Source organism: Trachemys scripta, chromosome 9 (genome assembly GCF_013100865.1).
Source record: "Trachemys scripta elegans isolate TJP31775 chromosome 9, CAS_Tse_1.0, whole genome shotgun sequence".
NCBI lineage: Eukaryota > Metazoa > Chordata > Testudines > Emydidae > Trachemys > Trachemys scripta.
In genome coordinates, this window is record NC_048306.1 from 14,548,056 (window position 1) to 14,566,224 (window position 18,169).

Below are 18,169 nucleotides of genomic sequence, written 5' to 3' on the forward strand. Positions count from 1 at the left end.
CATAGCCCTTGTAGATTATAGGGTACTGAAGCAATCTTCTCCCCAGACATCTAATTTAGCTATTATTCCTTAAATACTAAAACATGAAAGGAGGCCTGAAAGCTCTGGCTCTTACTATCCCACTTCCCTACTGATCATAAAATCATACAATATCAGGGTTGGAAGGGACCTCAGGAGGTCATCTAGTCCAACCCCCTGCTCAAAGCAGGACCAATCCCCAACTAAATCATCCCAACCAGGGCTTTGTCAAGCCTGACCTTAAAAACCGCAAAGGAAGGAGATTCTACCACCTCCCTAGGTAACTCACTCCAGTGCTGATCTTAAGTGTCTGTAAAATTTGAGTCTCTTGCCTGAAGTCTCCTCCCCATTTTAATTAAATCAGAATAATTTATCTTTGGCTCAATATTTAACAACAGTCTTGTTGCAAAATCCTTCTTCTCTGAGCCCCAGGAAGCCCCAAACGTAAGTGGCTTCCCAATACACAGAGGCAGTTTTTAACAGGATTTGAATACAGATACCTCCTCCACATGATTTAGATTTGGCTTTTGCAGAAACTTCCTTAAGTGGCACCAGATTTTGTACACTTCTCCTAAAGAGGAACAAGGCAGTATTACCCACTTTCTCCCATATTCTTTGTCCTTGCTATAGAATCCCTAGGATAGGCTATTTACTCTTCAAATTTCATCCAGCTCTAATTTAATTGCCTTAATCAAACACTCTGGTAAAATTTTAGTTTTCAACAGTAATTCTAATAAAACAGAGGTATTAGCTGTCTAGTCCTCCAGGGATCCCTGCATTCAGACAATCAGTTGCTCCTTTTTTTTAATGCTGGATATCTAGGTGCTCCCACTTCTGCATCCCTGAAAAATTTTATACACTGCTGACCAAAGGAAAAAAAAAATAATAATCAAAGATGACCTTTCAGAACTGTTCCTCTTATCTCTAATGGGTAGGAATCACCTAATTAAAATGACAATACGTCCTAAAATAACGCTTACTACAAATGCTCCCTTTGATTCTAAGCAAGAGAGGTATTTGACTGGAAGGGTTTGTTCTTTCATCTCATCTGGCTTGGCAGACACCCACTCAGATAGGTATCAGATTTCAGGAGGTCTGAAAAAGAGGGAAGCCACAAATCTTCAGGCATATCAACTGAAGTCCTTTATTCAAGGCCCAGTGACAGATATTGTAATCCTATTAAGTTTATGTATCACGGTGGGCTAGAGATCACATGCAACTCGGAGAGAGGGGCCACCACAAGAGGCCCTCAATCCTTGCAGAAAGGTGGAAATGGCATTGGCCTACTAGGGCCCTAAAAAATGATGGGTGACTCCGGGTATATTTAGTGTGTGTTTAAATCAATTTATGGGTTATTTTATATGTTCTCTCTGTAATGCTTTTACCTTAAGAATAAATGTGCTTGCTTAGAAAGAGCTGTTTAGTAACTTATAACTGCGGGCAATTCACTGTTCATAGCCTTCAGAGAAAAAGCACTGAACAGGTGCTGGCCTTTAGGCAGACTGGGGATATGACAGTGTAAGGCAGGGATTTGGGCAGTCTTAAAACCCGCAATCCGCGGGCATGGGACAAGGGTCTCTACCAGAGACGGGTAACAATAGAAGAACTGAGACCTGACTGGGCACTCCTGGCATGCACTGCAGAGCGAAAATACTGGTACAGTTACCCTGAAACTAGGACAGCCCCCATATATACTTGGAGAAGTGCATATAATTAGATGGGTGAATATTTGACTCACCATTGCAGCCTATATGTAATTGTTTCCCTCAAGGCTGGCAAGCCCTATTTTTAAACTATTAAGACACACACTAATCCACTGCAATCTTTTTAGTGTAGGAAATGTTCATTTATTCATAGACTTTCAATATATCTTATCTCTCCAGTACTATCAATTTTGCTAAATATTTTATTAATTCGTGGAAAATAAAACTAAATTATCAATGTCTCCTGTGGAAGTAATCTTAGACATGCCTGGTTTAACCTCACTACTATAAAAGTATTAAACAGAACCTGATAGTTCTCTGGGGAGAAAGCCTAAAAGCTGAGGGAGATAGTGAGCAAACAATCAATTACAGAGGAAGTAAAATATGTTGAAAGGAGATTCACTATAAAAATATCAGTTTCTCTCACTCCAGCTCTCCACAGCAGGTTTGTTGCTACTCCTAGCCCACACTTTATAATGCAAGGTGAGGATTACCAACTGGGGAAACTGTTGGTGGAAATGTCCAAAGACAGTTTTGAGCCCAGCTTAATTTAAACTAATTGTTTCAGTGGGATTATTTAATATCGCCCACCCTTAATACTGCTGAGTCATCTCACTCAAACTCCTTGACTGCTATCCTAGTAAGAAGGGAAGCAAACTTGGACCTGTATACATCAGGAAATGTTTTACATTAAACACAGTACTGCACACTCTTCCTCTGTCCCTGGAGGTCTATGTTCTTAAAGAACCCATATATTTCAAAATCCCCCCAGGGCAATAAAAGGAGTTAGAAGATTATGAGGTATGGAGGCAATACCTACGCAGGCTTCAGGTAGGATTGGGGGAGAGGGGGAGGAAGAGGAGAATGTGAAGTCAGTCTAAAACAGAGGTTCTCAAACTTTTGTATCAGTGACCTCTTTCACATAGCAAGCCTCTGAGTGCGACCTCCTTTATAAATTAAAAAAACAATTTTTATATTAAACATTATTGTAAATGCTAGAGGTGAAGTGGGTTTTGTGGGTGGAAGCTGAGAACTCACGACCCCCACGTAATAACCTCACAACCTCATGAGGGGTCATGACCCCCAGTTTGAGAACCCCTGCTCTAAAATACAGGCTTGTATAGACACACAAGCAATCTAAGTATGGTTAATTTACCAGGCAACCCAGACTCTGTTTGTATTTTACTGTTTTTTAAATAATATTTTTTTTAATATATGGAGATATCCTATCTCCTAGAACTGGAAGGGACCCCGAAAGGTCATCGAGTCCAGCCCCCTGCCTTCACTAGCAGGACCAAGTACTGATTTTGCCCCAGATCCCTAAGTGGCCCCCTCAAGGATTGAACTCACAACCCTGGGTTTAGCAGGCCAATGTTCAAACCACTGAGCTATCCCTCCCTGTTGCCTGCTCACTTATAATATTAAGCAAACAAAGTAGTAAGTGGTCATTTTACCTATTTTTAACAAAACTGCAAATCTGAAACAGCTAAATTACTTAAGGTCTTAGTCTGCCCAAGATACTGCATTATGTGCATATAGAACAGCCACATATAATTAAATTTAGTCTCAATGTGGAAGGCCAATTTGCAAGCAGTCACTAAAAATAAATTTATATATAGCTGATCTGAGCAGATTTAGATTTTTTTTTTTTTTAATCTAACTTGGGCTCCCATTGTGAGACTCTTTTGCCAAGTTCAATCCTTTATGAGCACTTAATCAACCACAGATGGATCTAGGTGAAGGAAGCCAACAACATTTACTGATTTTCATTTCGTTTGAGAAATACCCATTTCTTTGATTTCTGATTTTTAGACTAACTGGATAGCCATTTATTCTTCTGGGTATCTAAACTAATAAAAAAAAAAGGCAAGTCACCATGCTCCCACCAATTAAAAAGGAGGATGCATCATCATAAAACTCCATTCTTAAATATCAGTCCAAAATAAATAAATTGTGGAGAACTACATGTAAAACTGGGCTGACAACTTCAGCACCACAAGTAAATTGAAATACATAGCATTTACAAAATTAACACTACCACAGAAACTCCCACCTACAGAACCAACCCCAGAGATTATGCAATGCAATACCTTAGCACCATAAAGCTGCTGTCTGATCCCCAAAAGACACCAAAAAAGTTGTCCAGAGTGGTTCTCTACAGAAGCAACGCAAGGTGACTAAATAGGAAAATAATTACTTATATTTGCTTCAATAAATTCCTTACCTATTAAGGATTTGATATTTTCTAGGATTAAATCACTAGTGATATTGCCAGATAAATCTTGCCCCAGTTCAGCAATCAGCTTTGCATAACCTTCATTCTCTTCTCTTAATAAGTTAAATTTCTGTTGTTTATAACTGCAATTAGATAAATAGAAATTAAACACTATAAAATGAGGTGTAGAGCTCAGCACAAGATAGCTATTCATATTAATAAAGTTTATACAGGTTAAATATTTTATAAATATTAAACTTCTCTATCAACATTGAATACATGCTTATGAATTAATAGTTTTATTTCCAACCATTAGGAAAACTACAGAATGCAGAAAACAATAAGATTCATTTCAAATAGTGGCTAAGGACCTTGAGTTGCTGAGCACACGTCCCAAACCAACAGAAACATCAAGCTCACATTTAACTTTAAGCATGCGATTAATCCCTTTTAAATCAATGGGACTATCATATGCTTAATATTAAGCTTGTTCCTAACTGCTTTGTTGGATGGGGTCAGAGTATCAGCGCCTTGCAGGATTGAGCTGTAAGGATCTAAACTAATTTTAATTGCACGTCATAGACACTGAAAATGAAACAGTAGACATGTAGATACAGAGCCCTTTCTCTACAATCCAAAGACCAAAAACACTGCATTAGATAGTTTAGGGAAACATCAAAAGCCTATGCTTAAGTCAGAGATATTAGTAATTTATTTTTAAGTATTTTGCAAGTTAGCATTTTCTACCATTGAAAGCTTAAATATTTGAAACCACAAAGATAACTAGGGGTTATAATAAAAATAGATGTAAATTTCATATACACTAAAAGCTTTTTTAACCGGCACGCTGGGGAAATGGGGGAGGGGGTGCCAGTAAATTAAAAATGCCAGTTAACTCAGAGGGAGGGGTTTGGAGTGTGGGGGTGGAGGGCAGGGGCATGGGAGGGGCTGCAGGGTGCACTCTGGGAGGGAGTTTGGGGCGCAGGAGGGACTCGGGGTGCCAGATGGGGAGGGCGTGCTCACCTCCGGTGGCTCCCCGCAAACGACTCCCAGTCCCTGCTGCTCCCTGGAGGAGCGTGCAAGCAGGCACGCTGCCTCTGTCTGTAGGCACCACCCGCCGCAGATACCATTGGCCAGTTACCAGCCGATGGGGTGGGAGCTGCGGAGTCAGCGCTTGGGGAGGGGGGACGGAGGCAGCATGTCTGCAAGATGCCTGGCCGCCCTCCGTCAGCAATAGCAGGGACAGGGAGCCGCTTGCGGGGAGCTGCTGGAGGTGAGCACCCCCCCCAAACACCCCAGCCCCTCCCGCGCCCCAACCCCTGGCCCCAAACCCCTCCCGGACCCAAACTCCCTCCCAGAGCACGCCCTGCAGCCCCACCCACACCCCAGCCGGCCCCACACCAACTACACTATAAACCAGACTTCCATTGCAGATCAGAAATGCCAGTTTATAGAGCTTGCTGGTTGGTGAAGTGCTGGATAAAAGAGCTTTTATTGTATCTATAAAAAATAAAATTTTCAACACAGAAAACATTACTTTGAAAATATATAGATTATAAAAAGCTACATTTAAAGATATTGACTTGCACCCAAAAAAATCTACCCCCACACACTTACAAAAGTTTTGTCTTGATTTTAACAGATTTCTGATTAAACTGCTGAGACTGCTTGATGAGCCCTAATGATTCCAGTGTTTCCGGATCCAGACGCTCCTTTAGGACGGTGTCTGAAACAAGGTACTGCACAAAACAAGAATGAAACATACATGTCATACATATGAGTTAATAAGTATATTAAACTAAATAGCATTTGATCTTGACCATGGGTTATCTATGTATATTAACAGTGAAATTAAAGGTAATTCAAATACAAAACGTACCATATAAACTCAGTTTCAAAAGGAACAACTGCTTGCAACTGAAAAGCTACAATTCTACAAATGAGGAATCTATATAAAATACACTGAAGGCTATGGAGTTTGCAGTGTGTGGCACCACAGGATTATCTTTTTTAGCTTGATTACTAAAACTTTCACCTGTGGCCAAAATCACTATATAATTCTTTCCCGTGCTTTGAAAAACAAGTGCAACGCTCATTTTCATATGCAGAAACTTCTTACAACTAAAGTCTTATTCTACATGGTGGAAAAGGCCAACTCCTAGACACAAAAGAGGCTGCACCAAGGGGATGTCCAGCAGAACATCCATACACACCTTGATGGGGGGGGGGGGGGAAATTGTCTCAGAATTAACAGAAAATGCTATCTTTTTTTACAGATTTTTTTTAAACTATCCTATAGAATTTGATAGAAAATTATATCCCTGCTATAGATTTTTTAATAGAAAGGTTCAAAAACCTGTAAAAAATTTAACAGTTTTTATTAAATTCTATCACTTTTCAAAATAGTTCTTGTAGAAATCCTTTGGTATCACTGATATTAAATTCCAGATGCCCTATAATGGTATCCAAACTACAGACAGCCGGATAAGTGAACATTTTTAGATTGACTACTCAAAGAGAAAAACATCTAACTGATAAGGATAAAAGTAGGGACTTGGAAGCAAGGTCTCAAACCATCTATATGAGCCCAAAGTACTTGAGCTTGAGAGTCATATTTCATTTCCTGGAAATAATTAATTATGATTTGTTTCTAACAGCATCCACCATGTTATGCTCAAATGAGACCAACCATCACCTGTTGGCTGTCTATAACACGGTTCCCAATCTGTGAGCCACTTGATGTATGAGCAACACTTCAAGATGATGTGCAAAGCTACTTGTGTTACAATGGTGAAGTGACGGGTTCTGCTACTTGTAGTCCCATGAAAGACATTAAGGGCTTCCACAAAAAAATGACATGCTACAAGGCTGCTTAATGTTATCAAGTGTTTCTCCAATGCAAACTCTACCACGATCACATCAGCAGACACAAAAAACAGATTAGCAGCAAACACAAAGAAGGACCAGACCTAACGGCAAAGGGACATGGAGATATAAACAACAGTTTGGGATGCAAGAACCAAGGGAATATTTTATACCAATTAGAAATGCTCCCGAAAGGAAAAAATCCTGCATCTCAATACCTCAAATTTTAGTAAGGTGAGAGACTGGAATCCAAACCTAGATCCAAATTTAGTCGTTGGTATTGTCATAATAGCAAAACCAAAAATGAATATATCCAAACACTGGGGATAGGAAAGGTCACGTTCAAAATCCAGATAAAAGGTTTGTAGGTTGAGCCCCAGTTATATTATTAAAATACAGTCCAGTACTCAGACAAGGAAACAAATAGTGTAGAAAAAAAAACAGGTAGAACCAAGCCACTTCAGCCATCACATAAAAACAAGGTTATTTTCATTTAGTTTAACACTGGCCTAACAGACCTTTATTAACTAACCAAACACTGTATTTGAAGCCCAGATGTGGAATCAAGATTGGAAAGGAGGTGTCTGTGAGAGGATCGCCATCTTAAGAAATGGTCCAAAATATGGAAAAAAAAAATTGACGACTACTATAATGGATATTTTCAGCTGTAAAGTAATTTGAGTCCAGCAGTGATCAATGGGGCTTGATATTTTGACAGCTAATAAAAACTCAACAAAAACTTGACCACACTACACATTTTTAATAATACAGTATCTTACACAAACTAAAACTCACAACGTAAGAAAAAGAACTGCTGTTTTATACAAATAAGGCACATGACAGGTCCAAAATGGCATTGTCACAAACAAGAGAGCCTCTAATATTTATGGGGGGAGGGGAGGAGGCTATAATTAAATTTAGTTAATTACAACAGGTTTTGGAGTTTCACATCTCACATATTCACTAAATCTAGAAAAACTATGACAAATTAAGGATCATAAAAATTCTAGATAGGCAATTTATCTAATTCTTTCCTCCGTGATCTTTATTTTTGTGGGAAAGAATTAATCAATAAAAGAGGAGTAAATTTGGAGGAGGAAGAACACACACTGTTGTTCACAAACTGTTCTGCCTGAAATTAATGACTAGTCATTCTGTGCAAATACAGTGCAGCTAGTTAAAACAGTTATCTGTTCTTATACGTCTACATAATAAAGAACCACAGGATTTGCCATATGTGCTAAGACAACTGGTCTATCTAGTCTGTTATTCTGCTTTACCTCACACTAACAAACCTTCTGACTACAAGGATGAAAATAATTTTGTAGTTATTCTCTTGGCAATAAAAACTTGTGGTTTGAAATATACAACAATTTAGTATATGTCGTATACGTACACAGTATTTCTTACAAAATAAGTAATAATTTAAAAATAAACTCAATAATTACATTACATACAATTTTTTCCCTAAAAAATATCTGGTAAAAGATACTGATTTCAATTTTTTTGTCATATTTTAACATGGAAGTTTTTTGCTACCCAAGAAAGTATGTAAGTGCAACTTACCAAACAGGCTAACACCAGTTGTGTAAAATGATCCCTCTTGCTTTTTTCTTCTAAACAACTTGTTTCGATATCTGAAGTAAAGGAATATGGGGAAGGGGAAAATGAGACATTACTGGTCATAGAGACATATCTTTTTGGTTTCTCTCTGATTTCTCCACTGCAATGTAGAAGGCCCATTCTTCCTTTTGTGATGAATCCTGGTAAAAATCTGCTTGCACATCATATTAGTGTTTAAGATTCAGTTATAATTAACATTCTGATTCTGTGCCTAGTCTAACCATTCATTAACACCCAGCTTACTGTAATATTTAGTGGCTGATTCTATTGATAAAAAGAATTCACACACTTCACACCTATAAATCCAGCGATTGTTAACACTGGTGGCACAAATGCTGGAGACAAGAATGAATGACAGAAGAGAATTCACTTTTTTCTTGCCCTTCTCCCTGTCTGAATGAGGCCTATGACCAGCAGTAGATACTGCAGGTAGAAGGAGGGATAGGACCAGGAGGTAGGGAAACCAACATACAGTAGAACCTCAGAGTTACGAAACTGACCCGTCAACCACACACCTCATTTGGAACTGGAAGTACGCAATCAGGGGGTGAAGAGCAAATACAGTACAGTACTGTGCTAAACAAACTACTAAAAAAAAGGAAAGTTTAAAAAAATATTTGACAAGGTAAGGAAACTTTCTGTGCTTATTTCATTTAAATTAAGATGGTTAAAAGAAGCATTTTTCTTCTGCATAGTAAAGTTTCAAATTTGTATTAAGTCAATGTTCAGTTGTAAACTTTTGAAAGAACTATAACATTTTGTTCAGTTACATTCCTGAGGTGTTCATAACTCTGAGATTCTACTATATTCTGTACAGTATAAACATTCTCTCTATCTGAAGCTGGTAAAGAGTTATCTGTTCCCCCTACGTCACTGGTCTATCCTCCCTGTGCTTTTTCTCCACATTCTCTCTCTTTCTTTCTTTCTGCTGTTACAGTCAGCTGTTGAAGCAGTAACATGAGAGAGCCATTCAGGCAGCTAATCAGGTCCTACAGAAGCGCACATTCCACAACACAGTAACCGACAGACTACCCCGGTCCAGAGCAGTTTAGATCCCTCTAATTCATAAAGACAGAGCAAGAGAGGGAAAACCCTACAAGAAAATGCAAGGGGAAAAACAGATAGAAAAACGGAGAGAGCAGAAACAAGGAAAAAATGCCAATGAGGTGCAGGCAGATTGCCCACTCATTCACAACAGGGGCTTCAAACAATGTTTCAAAACCACTGCCATAACCTGTTGAGTTCAATTTGATAGAGTCTGGACTGAGTACTCATTAAATGTACTAGAAGACTGCCTTAACATTGTGATCTTTATACTACTACCCTGTTTCCCCGAAAATAAGACAGTGTCTTATATTAATTTTTGCTCCCAAAGATGCGCTAGGTCTTATTTTCAGGGGATGTCTTATTTTTCAGAAATGAAAAATGCCTTATTATCGGTGGATGCCTTATTATCGGGGAGGTCTTATTATCGGGGGGATGCCTTATATTACAACGAGAGGCAAAACTGTAAGTAGGCCTTATTTTCGGAGGATGTCTTATTTTCGGGGAAACAGGGTACTTAGATGTGTTTTACTCTTCTGTTACATGCTTCCATAATTCCATAGAGATAAAGCATCAGAAATGCATCCTCAATTTTTCTTTCTCAGTTCACATTCTTGACTTTTCTTCCATTGACACAATCTTAGATTCCTAGGTACTGTCATCTCCAAAGTCTATTAAGTTATCCCCCCCTTTCAGTACAGATTTATCCTTAAATACTCTGACCAGCAGTTTTAAAAATTACAAGTGATAGCGTACCCACTACTGTATTATTATAGCAAATAATACATTTTATCCAAACCCCATTAAAACGTTGTGCCTTTTTCTGCATCTCCTGTTCCATGATTGTGGATTTGGGATGAAGAATGAGAAAGTGAGAACAAGTGAGAAAATCTATGTGTTTAAAAGTCACAGCAAATGAGGATTTCAAATCAGGCGAGACAATGATGGATACATACTGGAGGGGAAATGGAAATCTATTTTCACTCAAATAGATCAATGGTGAGAAATGAAGTGCACATAAAGAGCATGATTGTTTTTAAAAGATAGCGTATTTGACCACATAGTTTGAAGACCATGGCAGTGGTTCCTTAAATGAAGTCTCTCTTCTGGTACAATACAGCCATAGCTTAGAGCAGAGGTAGGCAACCTGCGGCACACCAGCTGATTTTTCAGTGGCACTCACACTGCCCGGGTCCTGGCCACCGGGGGCCATAGTCTGGGGGACTATGCATTTTAATTTAATTTTAAATGAAGCTTCTTAAACATTTAAAAAAAAACTCATTTACTTTACATACAATAGTTTGGTTATATATTATAGATTTATAGAAAGAGACCTTCTAAAAATGTATTACTGGCAAGCGAAACCTTAAATTAGAGTGAATAAATGAAGACTCGGCACACCACTTCTGAAAGGTTGCTGACCCTTGGCTTAGAGTCACATGAGCTCAGATCACATATGCTGATCTTGTAGTAGGCAGACATTCAGATGAACAGGGTGGCTTGTGATGGAAAGCAAACCTTTCCCCCTCCTCCTCAATCTTTGGGAGCGAGGTGATGGGTCATGCAAGTTACCACCCTACAGCCCACATCTGCTATCAATTCCCAGGACAGTTTTCCTGTTCTCCTCAAGGCAGGTTGTGCAGCTTAGGGCTGAAATGACTCACCTGCACAACTCCAGATGAGACTGACAGGCCCTAAGCTATGACCAGGTTTAAAAATAAGTTATTTGGGAGTGAAGGGGGTGCCTTTCTGCCCTTTCCTGATCGCTGGAGTGTGGCTGGGGCTACCACCCACTCCAATCCCATATCTCAGGTCCTCATGTTGTTTTGATTTTTCTCCCTCGGTGACCTCCAGAATAGAGCTGTTAAAGGGAAAGAGCAATACTTTAAGGCAGTGGCCCCCTTTAAAAGCTTCTTCCTCAGCTTCAATAGCCAGTGGAGAACTATCCCAGTCATAGGACATATATGATATTAACTATCTCAAGCAGAGATGAGCACTTGTCCTTCAAAATAAGGAGCAGCCTTTGTGGCCGAACTTCTTTAGACCAGCTGCCATATTTGGCAACGTGACGTTCAAGTTTCTAGTCAGGAAACTCTCCCCATGAAGCCACTAAGAAATCTGGATTTAGTTTGCATTTACTAAGCGAAAACCCTAATGGCTCTTCTGCAGAACTTAATTTGACTTGGAATTGAAGTGACATGTTTGAGACTTGCTATATTCAGACTGAACCCGTGCCAAAACAGCACTGCTAAGGCCAAGGGGATCAGTGATAGTTTTAAGATCTTAGATATCACAAATCATAAGGGATACAAAAATGAATGTCCCCAGATTGCCACAAAGCTGAGATTCAAGGTTTCCAACAAAAGAACAGCCATTGGCACTTTGCAAAAATCACATATTAAAACATCATTCTGTTTCCAATCCATCTTCCCCTTCTTGGCTTCAATTTCAACATGATGTAGTGAGTATTAACACAAGACCCACGCGCGAGAGAAACTAATGCTTTACAACAACAGTTTTCAAAGTAGGCCTCACTAGCACCAGCCAAGGAGCCCATGGCTCTGCAGTCATCTCTGTACAAACAGCTGAGTTCAGCTGCAGGAGCCTGTAATTATGGCCACTTGTTTCATTGTACTGAGGTGACAGGCCAATATCATCAGTTCTACTCCCTGCTGCTCATTATTTGAAGGAAAAGGTTGGAACTGAGATCAAGATGGCCTTTAACACCATCCCTTCCACTTTCCTTCAAATAAGGTGTGAGATGAGACACAGATTACCTCTGTGGGGAGTCTGTGACTGCAAGCACACAGAAAATGCTCCCCCCACCCCAATTCCTGTGCTTCCCTGCGGGGGGGGGGGGGAGGAGGGAGAGAAGAACACATACGACCATGGGCGCAGTTTTGGGGCCCCCACCAAACAGAGATGAGACATGGGAAGGGGGAAACGGGGTTACGTGCCGCTGCCCCCCTTCATTTCTGCAAGTGCAGAGCTGCCTAGCTGAAGGAGGCTGTCTCTTGGCTCTACTGACTCTGCAGCTGAACACTGCCTCCTGGGTCCTAGTGCAGCTGTGTATGCTGGGGGCCTTCCTGTTTTCTTGCAACAGTGAGTGCCCGCAGTGGAGCTGGGTAAATGGGGGTGGGGGAAATGAGGGAAGAGGGCATAAAGGGAAGAGGCAGTGGAAAAGAAAGGGGGTGGAATGTGGGAGTGAGGGGAGGGGGATGGAGATGGAGAACAAGAGGGGGAGGGGAAATCGGGAGTCCGGCATGCAGAGTCCCCTCGGCAGCAACTGGGGCTCCCCGGTTAAGCAGACCCATTGAACCCTCATCCTGACAAGCCCTACTCCCCTACACCAAGACCCCTCTGATAAGCTCCCCACCCCACAGATCCCCAATCAGCTGCATCTGGACCCCACCCCATCAAGCCCCACTCCCCCAGCACCTGGACTTCCCCACTGAGCCCCCACACACACACAGACTCCCCCCAATGAGCCCCACCACCTTCCCCTGGATCCCCTGCAGAGTCCCATTGCCCCTGACACAGAACCCCCCCAACGAGCCCCTGTGCATCCAGATTCCCACTGAGCCACACGCACCCAGCCTGCCCCACACAGAAACCTCTCACCCCACACCTGGATCCCCCCACACTAAGCCCCTCCGTTCTTTGATCCCGCTGGGCTGAGCCTGCCCACCCACACCTAGTGCACTTGGTGCAGAGGGACAGGGCCCCAGGGTGTTTCTGGGGCAGGCCCAGCCCTTGCGCTATGTCAGGGTCAGGTGCAACCTCACTTCCGAGTCCCTGTACCGCGGGATGTGGGGGCTTCAGGATGATCTCCCACCTCAATGCAAACAACAAGGAGGCTAGTAGCATCTAAAGACTAACAGATTTATTTGGGCATAAGCTTTCGTGGGTAAATATGCATCTGAAGAATTGAGGTTTTTACCCACGAAAGCTTATGCCCAAATAAATCTGTTAGTCTTTAGGTGCCACCAGACTCCTTGTTGTTTGTGTAGATACAGACTAACACGGCTACCCCGATACTTGACACCTCAATGCAGTCAGTGGCCTGTACTCCCTACTGCCATGCTGGGGCCACATTTATTTATGACAATGGCTTACCATGGCCGCATGCAAGCCGAATTCTGTTGCCTGGACCTGCGTCTGTGATCTCTAGCAGCAAAGCCACAGGCACTCAATATTAAGAGGCAAAATGCGACCTTGCACAGAAATCACATGTGCTATGTAACGTGAATAGTGTTGTTCACCGTGAAAGAGTATAAGCATTGCTCTGTAAAACGTATCTTTTTAAAAAATTCTCTCCTTTTTCCCCCTCCCTCCAGCAGCTGCAAATTTTTCAAGCCTCCCTCCTCCATCCCGAAGGCTATTTCAGATAAGGCATCAGAAAAAGAGGACGCGAGACGAGATGTTTGCGGAAATCATGGAATCCACCCGCAGTGAAAGAGCTCATCTGAATGAGCGGAAGGACACGGTTTCAAAGTATAGGAAAGATGCCAGTGAACGTGAGGACAGGAGGGACCAACGTGAGTAGAGGAGAGACGCTCAAGATGAGAGGTGGCGGCAGGAAGATCAGAGGAGGCAGGATGCAACACTGGGGCTGCTGCATGAGCAAACAGACATGCTCCGGTGTCTGGTGGAGCTTCAGGAACGGCAGCAGGATTACAGACTGGCGCTATAGCCCCTGTATAACCCCCCTCCCCCCTCCCCATGTTCCATAGCCTCCTCACCCAGACGTGTAACAACGCGGGGGGGGAGGCTCCATGCACCTTCCCATTCCACCCCAGTGGACAGCCCAAGCAAAAGGCTGTCGTTTTTTTAACCTTTTTTTAGTGGCCTTTTCCTTCCCGTTGATCCTCCTCCCAAACCCCACCCGGGTTCTCTCCCTCTTTTTATAATCAATTAATAAAGAATAAATTATTTTTAAACGATAGTGACTTTATTTCCCTTGAAAGCAAGCTGTGATCGAAGGGGGAGGGTGGGTTCCTTACAGAGAATAAGTCAATAAAGGGGACAGGTTTTCATCAAGGAGAAAAAAAAAAAAAAGTTTCACACTGTAGCCTGGCCAGTCATGAAACTCGTTTTCAAAGCTTCTCTGATGCGCAGCGCTTCCTGGTGTGCTCTTCTAATCACCCTGGTGTCTGGTTGCACGTAATCAGCAGCCAGGCGATTTGCCTCAGCCTCCCACCCACCCCATAAAGGTCTCCCCCTTACTTTCACAGAGATTGTGGAGCACACAGCAAGCAGCAATAACAATGGGGATATTGGTTTGGCTGAGGTCTGACCAAATCAGTAACGATCATCAGCAACCTTTTAAACATCCAAATGCACATTCTACCACCATTCTGCACTTGCTCAGCCTGTAGTTGAACAGCTCCTGACTCCTGTCCAGGCTGCCTGTGTATGGCTTCATGAGCCATGGCATTAAGGGGTAGGCTGGGTCCCCAAGAATAACTATTGGCATTTCAACATCCCCAACGGTTATTTTCTGGTCCGGGAAGTAAGTCCCTTGCTGCAGCCGTTTAAACAGAGTAATGTTCCTGAAGACGCGAGCATCATGAACCCTTCCCGGCCAGCCCACGTTGATGTTGGTGAAACGTCCCTTGTGATCCACAAGTGCTTGCAGCATCATTGAAAAGTACCCCTTGCGGTTTATGTACTGGGTACCCTGGTGCTCCGGTGCCAAGATAGGGATATGGGTTCCGTCCATCGCCCCACTACAGTTAGGGAATCCCATTGCAGTAAAGCCATCCACTTTGACCTGCACATTTCCCAGAGTCACTACCTTTCATAGCAGCAGCTCAGTGATTGCTTTGGCTACTTGCATCACAGCCGCCCCCACAGTAGATTTGCCCACTCCAAATTGATTCCCGACTGACCGGTAGCTGTCTGGCGTTGCAAGCTTCCACAGGGCTATCGCCACGCGCTTCTCAACTGTGAGGCCTGCTCTCATCTTGGTATTCTGGCGCTTCAGGGCAGGGGACAGCAAGTCACAAAGTTCCATGAAAGTGCCCTTACACATGCGAAAGTTTTGCAGCCACTGGGAATCGTCCCACACCTGCAACACTATGCGGTCCCACCAGTCTGCGCTTGTTTCCCGGGGCTAGAATCGGCGTTCCACGGATAGAACCTGCCCCATTAACAACATGATCTCCAAAGCACCGGGGCCTGCGGTTTGAGAGAATTCTGTGTCCGTGTTCATGTCCTCATCACTGTTGTCGCTGCACTGCCACCGCCGCCTCCTCCTCGCCTCGTTGTTCTGGTCCTGGTTCAGCATAAACTGCACAAGAATGTGCGAGGTGTTTACAATGTTCATGACTGCTGTCTTGAGCTGAACGGGTTCCATGCTTGCCGTGGTATGACGTCTTCAGTGTTCACCCAGGAAAAAAGGCGTGAAACGGTTGTCTCCAGTTGCTTTCATGGAGGGAGGGGTGAGGCTGTACCCAGAACCACTTGCGACAATGTTTTTTGCCCCATCAGGCACTGAGATCTCAACCCAGAATTCCAATGGGCAGGGGAGACTGCGGGAACTATGGGATAGCTATGGGATAACTACCCACAGTGCAACGCTCCGGAAATCGACACTAGCCCCGGTACATGGACGCACACCGCTGAATTAATGTGCTTAGTGTGGCCGCATACATTCGACTTTACACAATCTGTTTCCAAAATTTGAATTCTGTAAATTCGGATTAATCCCGTAGTGTAGACATACCCAAAGTTATGGTGCAGAAACAGGACTACGGTGCACTGAATCAAAAGAACAATACATTTGAGAACACAGCAGCTCTGTTCCCCTATTTTTCAACAACAACAAAAATTTCTGAGCAATGGACATTTATCTATTTTCAAAATAAATTAAAGAAAAATGAGAACAAACAAGAAAACTTCTCTCACTCATCTCTGCGTCTTCTTCAGTACCTCCCTGCATCAAGGAAACAGTTTAACTAATCTTGTGCACAGAACAACTGTTCTCTCCTCATTCAAATTTTTCCTCAAAAAACTTTGCTCTGAATTACACTTGTGGAACAAGACAGAATTCAGCCCTTCAGCTTTTTATTTCTGCATGTAAAACTGATATTCACTCACCCACTGAGCTACAGATAATAAATGAGGTAATGACCATATCAAAAATAAATGCCAGTTATGCAAAAATAATTTGATTTGGAAACACTAACTACTATCCTGAAAACCCTTGGCTACATTAAGTTTTACTGGCAACTGTATTACGTTTGAACCCAAGCAAAATTAATGATCAAGTATTCAGAATATAAATTTTTTAGGGAGAGGAAGCATTTTGTTTCGATGGAGGTCTGAGGTTACTAATGAAACTAAATCCAGGTTATAAATTAAGAAATTGTTTTTAAACAAGTTTGATTTCTAAAATAACAGCAATATACAAATAAAACCATTTTCACTAAAAGGGAGCACAGAAATGTATTGGCCTATTCTCCTCTGAAATTCAATTTTACATTGACGTTTTGCTTTCTCAAAATAGAATGACAGCACTTTTTTGGAAATATTACACCTACACTTCTATTCTAAATAAAAAGAGTGATGATCTGTGACAGACTAAAGCAAAGACATTTAAATATGAAGCACATATGGCCAGTGGTGCTGGAACAATTTTTATAACGATGGTGCTGAAGGCAGAAACCAGGTATTACGGTTATTGATAGGGCTGTCAAGCGATTAAAAAAATTAATTGCGCTGTTAAACAATAATAAAATACCATTTATTTAAATATTTCTGGGTGTTTTCCACATTTTCAAATATATTGATTTCAATTACAACACAGAATACAAAGTGTACAGTGCCCACTTTATTTTTTATTATAAATATTTGTACTGTAAAAATTATAAAAAATAGTATTTTTCAATTCACTTAATACAAGTATTGTAGTGCAATCTCTTTATCATGAAAGTTGAACCTACAAATGTAGAGTTATGTACAAAAAATAACTGCATTCAAAAATAAAACAATGTAAAACTTTAGAGCCTACAGGTCCACTCTGTCCTACTACTTCTTCAGCCAATTGCTCAGACAAACAAATCTGTTTACATTTGCAGGAGATAATGCTGCCCGCTTCTTGTTTACGTCACCTGAAAGTGAGAACAGGCGTTCGCATGGCACTGTTGTAGCTGGCATTACAAGATATTTCCGTGCCAGATGCGCTAAAGATTCATATGTCCCTTCATGCTTTAACCACCACTCCAGAGGACATGCGCCCATCCTGATGATGGGTTTTGCTTGATAACAATCCAAAGCAGTGCAGACCAAAGCATATTCATTCTCATCATCTGAGTCAGATGCCACCTGCAGAAGGCTGACTTTCTTTTTTGGTGGTTCGGGTTCTCTAGTTTCCACACAGGAGTGTTGCTCTTTTAAGACTTCAGAAAGCATGATCCACACCCCGTCCCTCTCAGATTTTGGAAGGCACTTCAGATTCTTAAATCTTGGGTTGTATGCTGTAGCTATCTTTAGAAATGTCACACTGGTACCTTCTTTGCGTTTTGTCAAATCTGTAGTGAAAGTATTCTTAAAACGAACAACATGCTGGATCATCATCCGCTATAACATGAAATATGTGGCAGAATACGAGTAAAACACAGAGCAGGAGACATACAATGCTCCCCCAAGGAGTTCAGTCACAAATGTAATTAACACTTTTTTTTTTTTTTTTTTAAAT

At 41.7% G+C, this 18,169-nt stretch overlaps 1 protein-coding gene across 4 annotated transcripts in view; it reads right to left on the bottom strand.

Moving 5' to 3' along the window:
- Window positions 1-18,169, bottom strand: part of THOC2 (THO complex 2) — a 108,859-nt gene that overhangs the window by 70,010 nt on the left and 20,680 nt on the right. For all 4 annotated transcript variants that reach the window (XM_034782609.1, XM_034782608.1, XM_034782607.1 and 1 more), the window contains exons 5-7: window positions 8,368-8,438; window positions 5,554-5,675; window positions 3,946-4,079 (exon numbers count right to left, since the gene is read on the bottom strand). In XM_034782609.1, the coding sequence (XP_034638500.1) occupies window positions 3,946-4,079; window positions 5,554-5,675; window positions 8,368-8,438 (327 nt within the window). The remainder of the gene's footprint in view (window positions 1-3,945; window positions 4,080-5,553; window positions 5,676-8,367; window positions 8,439-18,169) is intronic.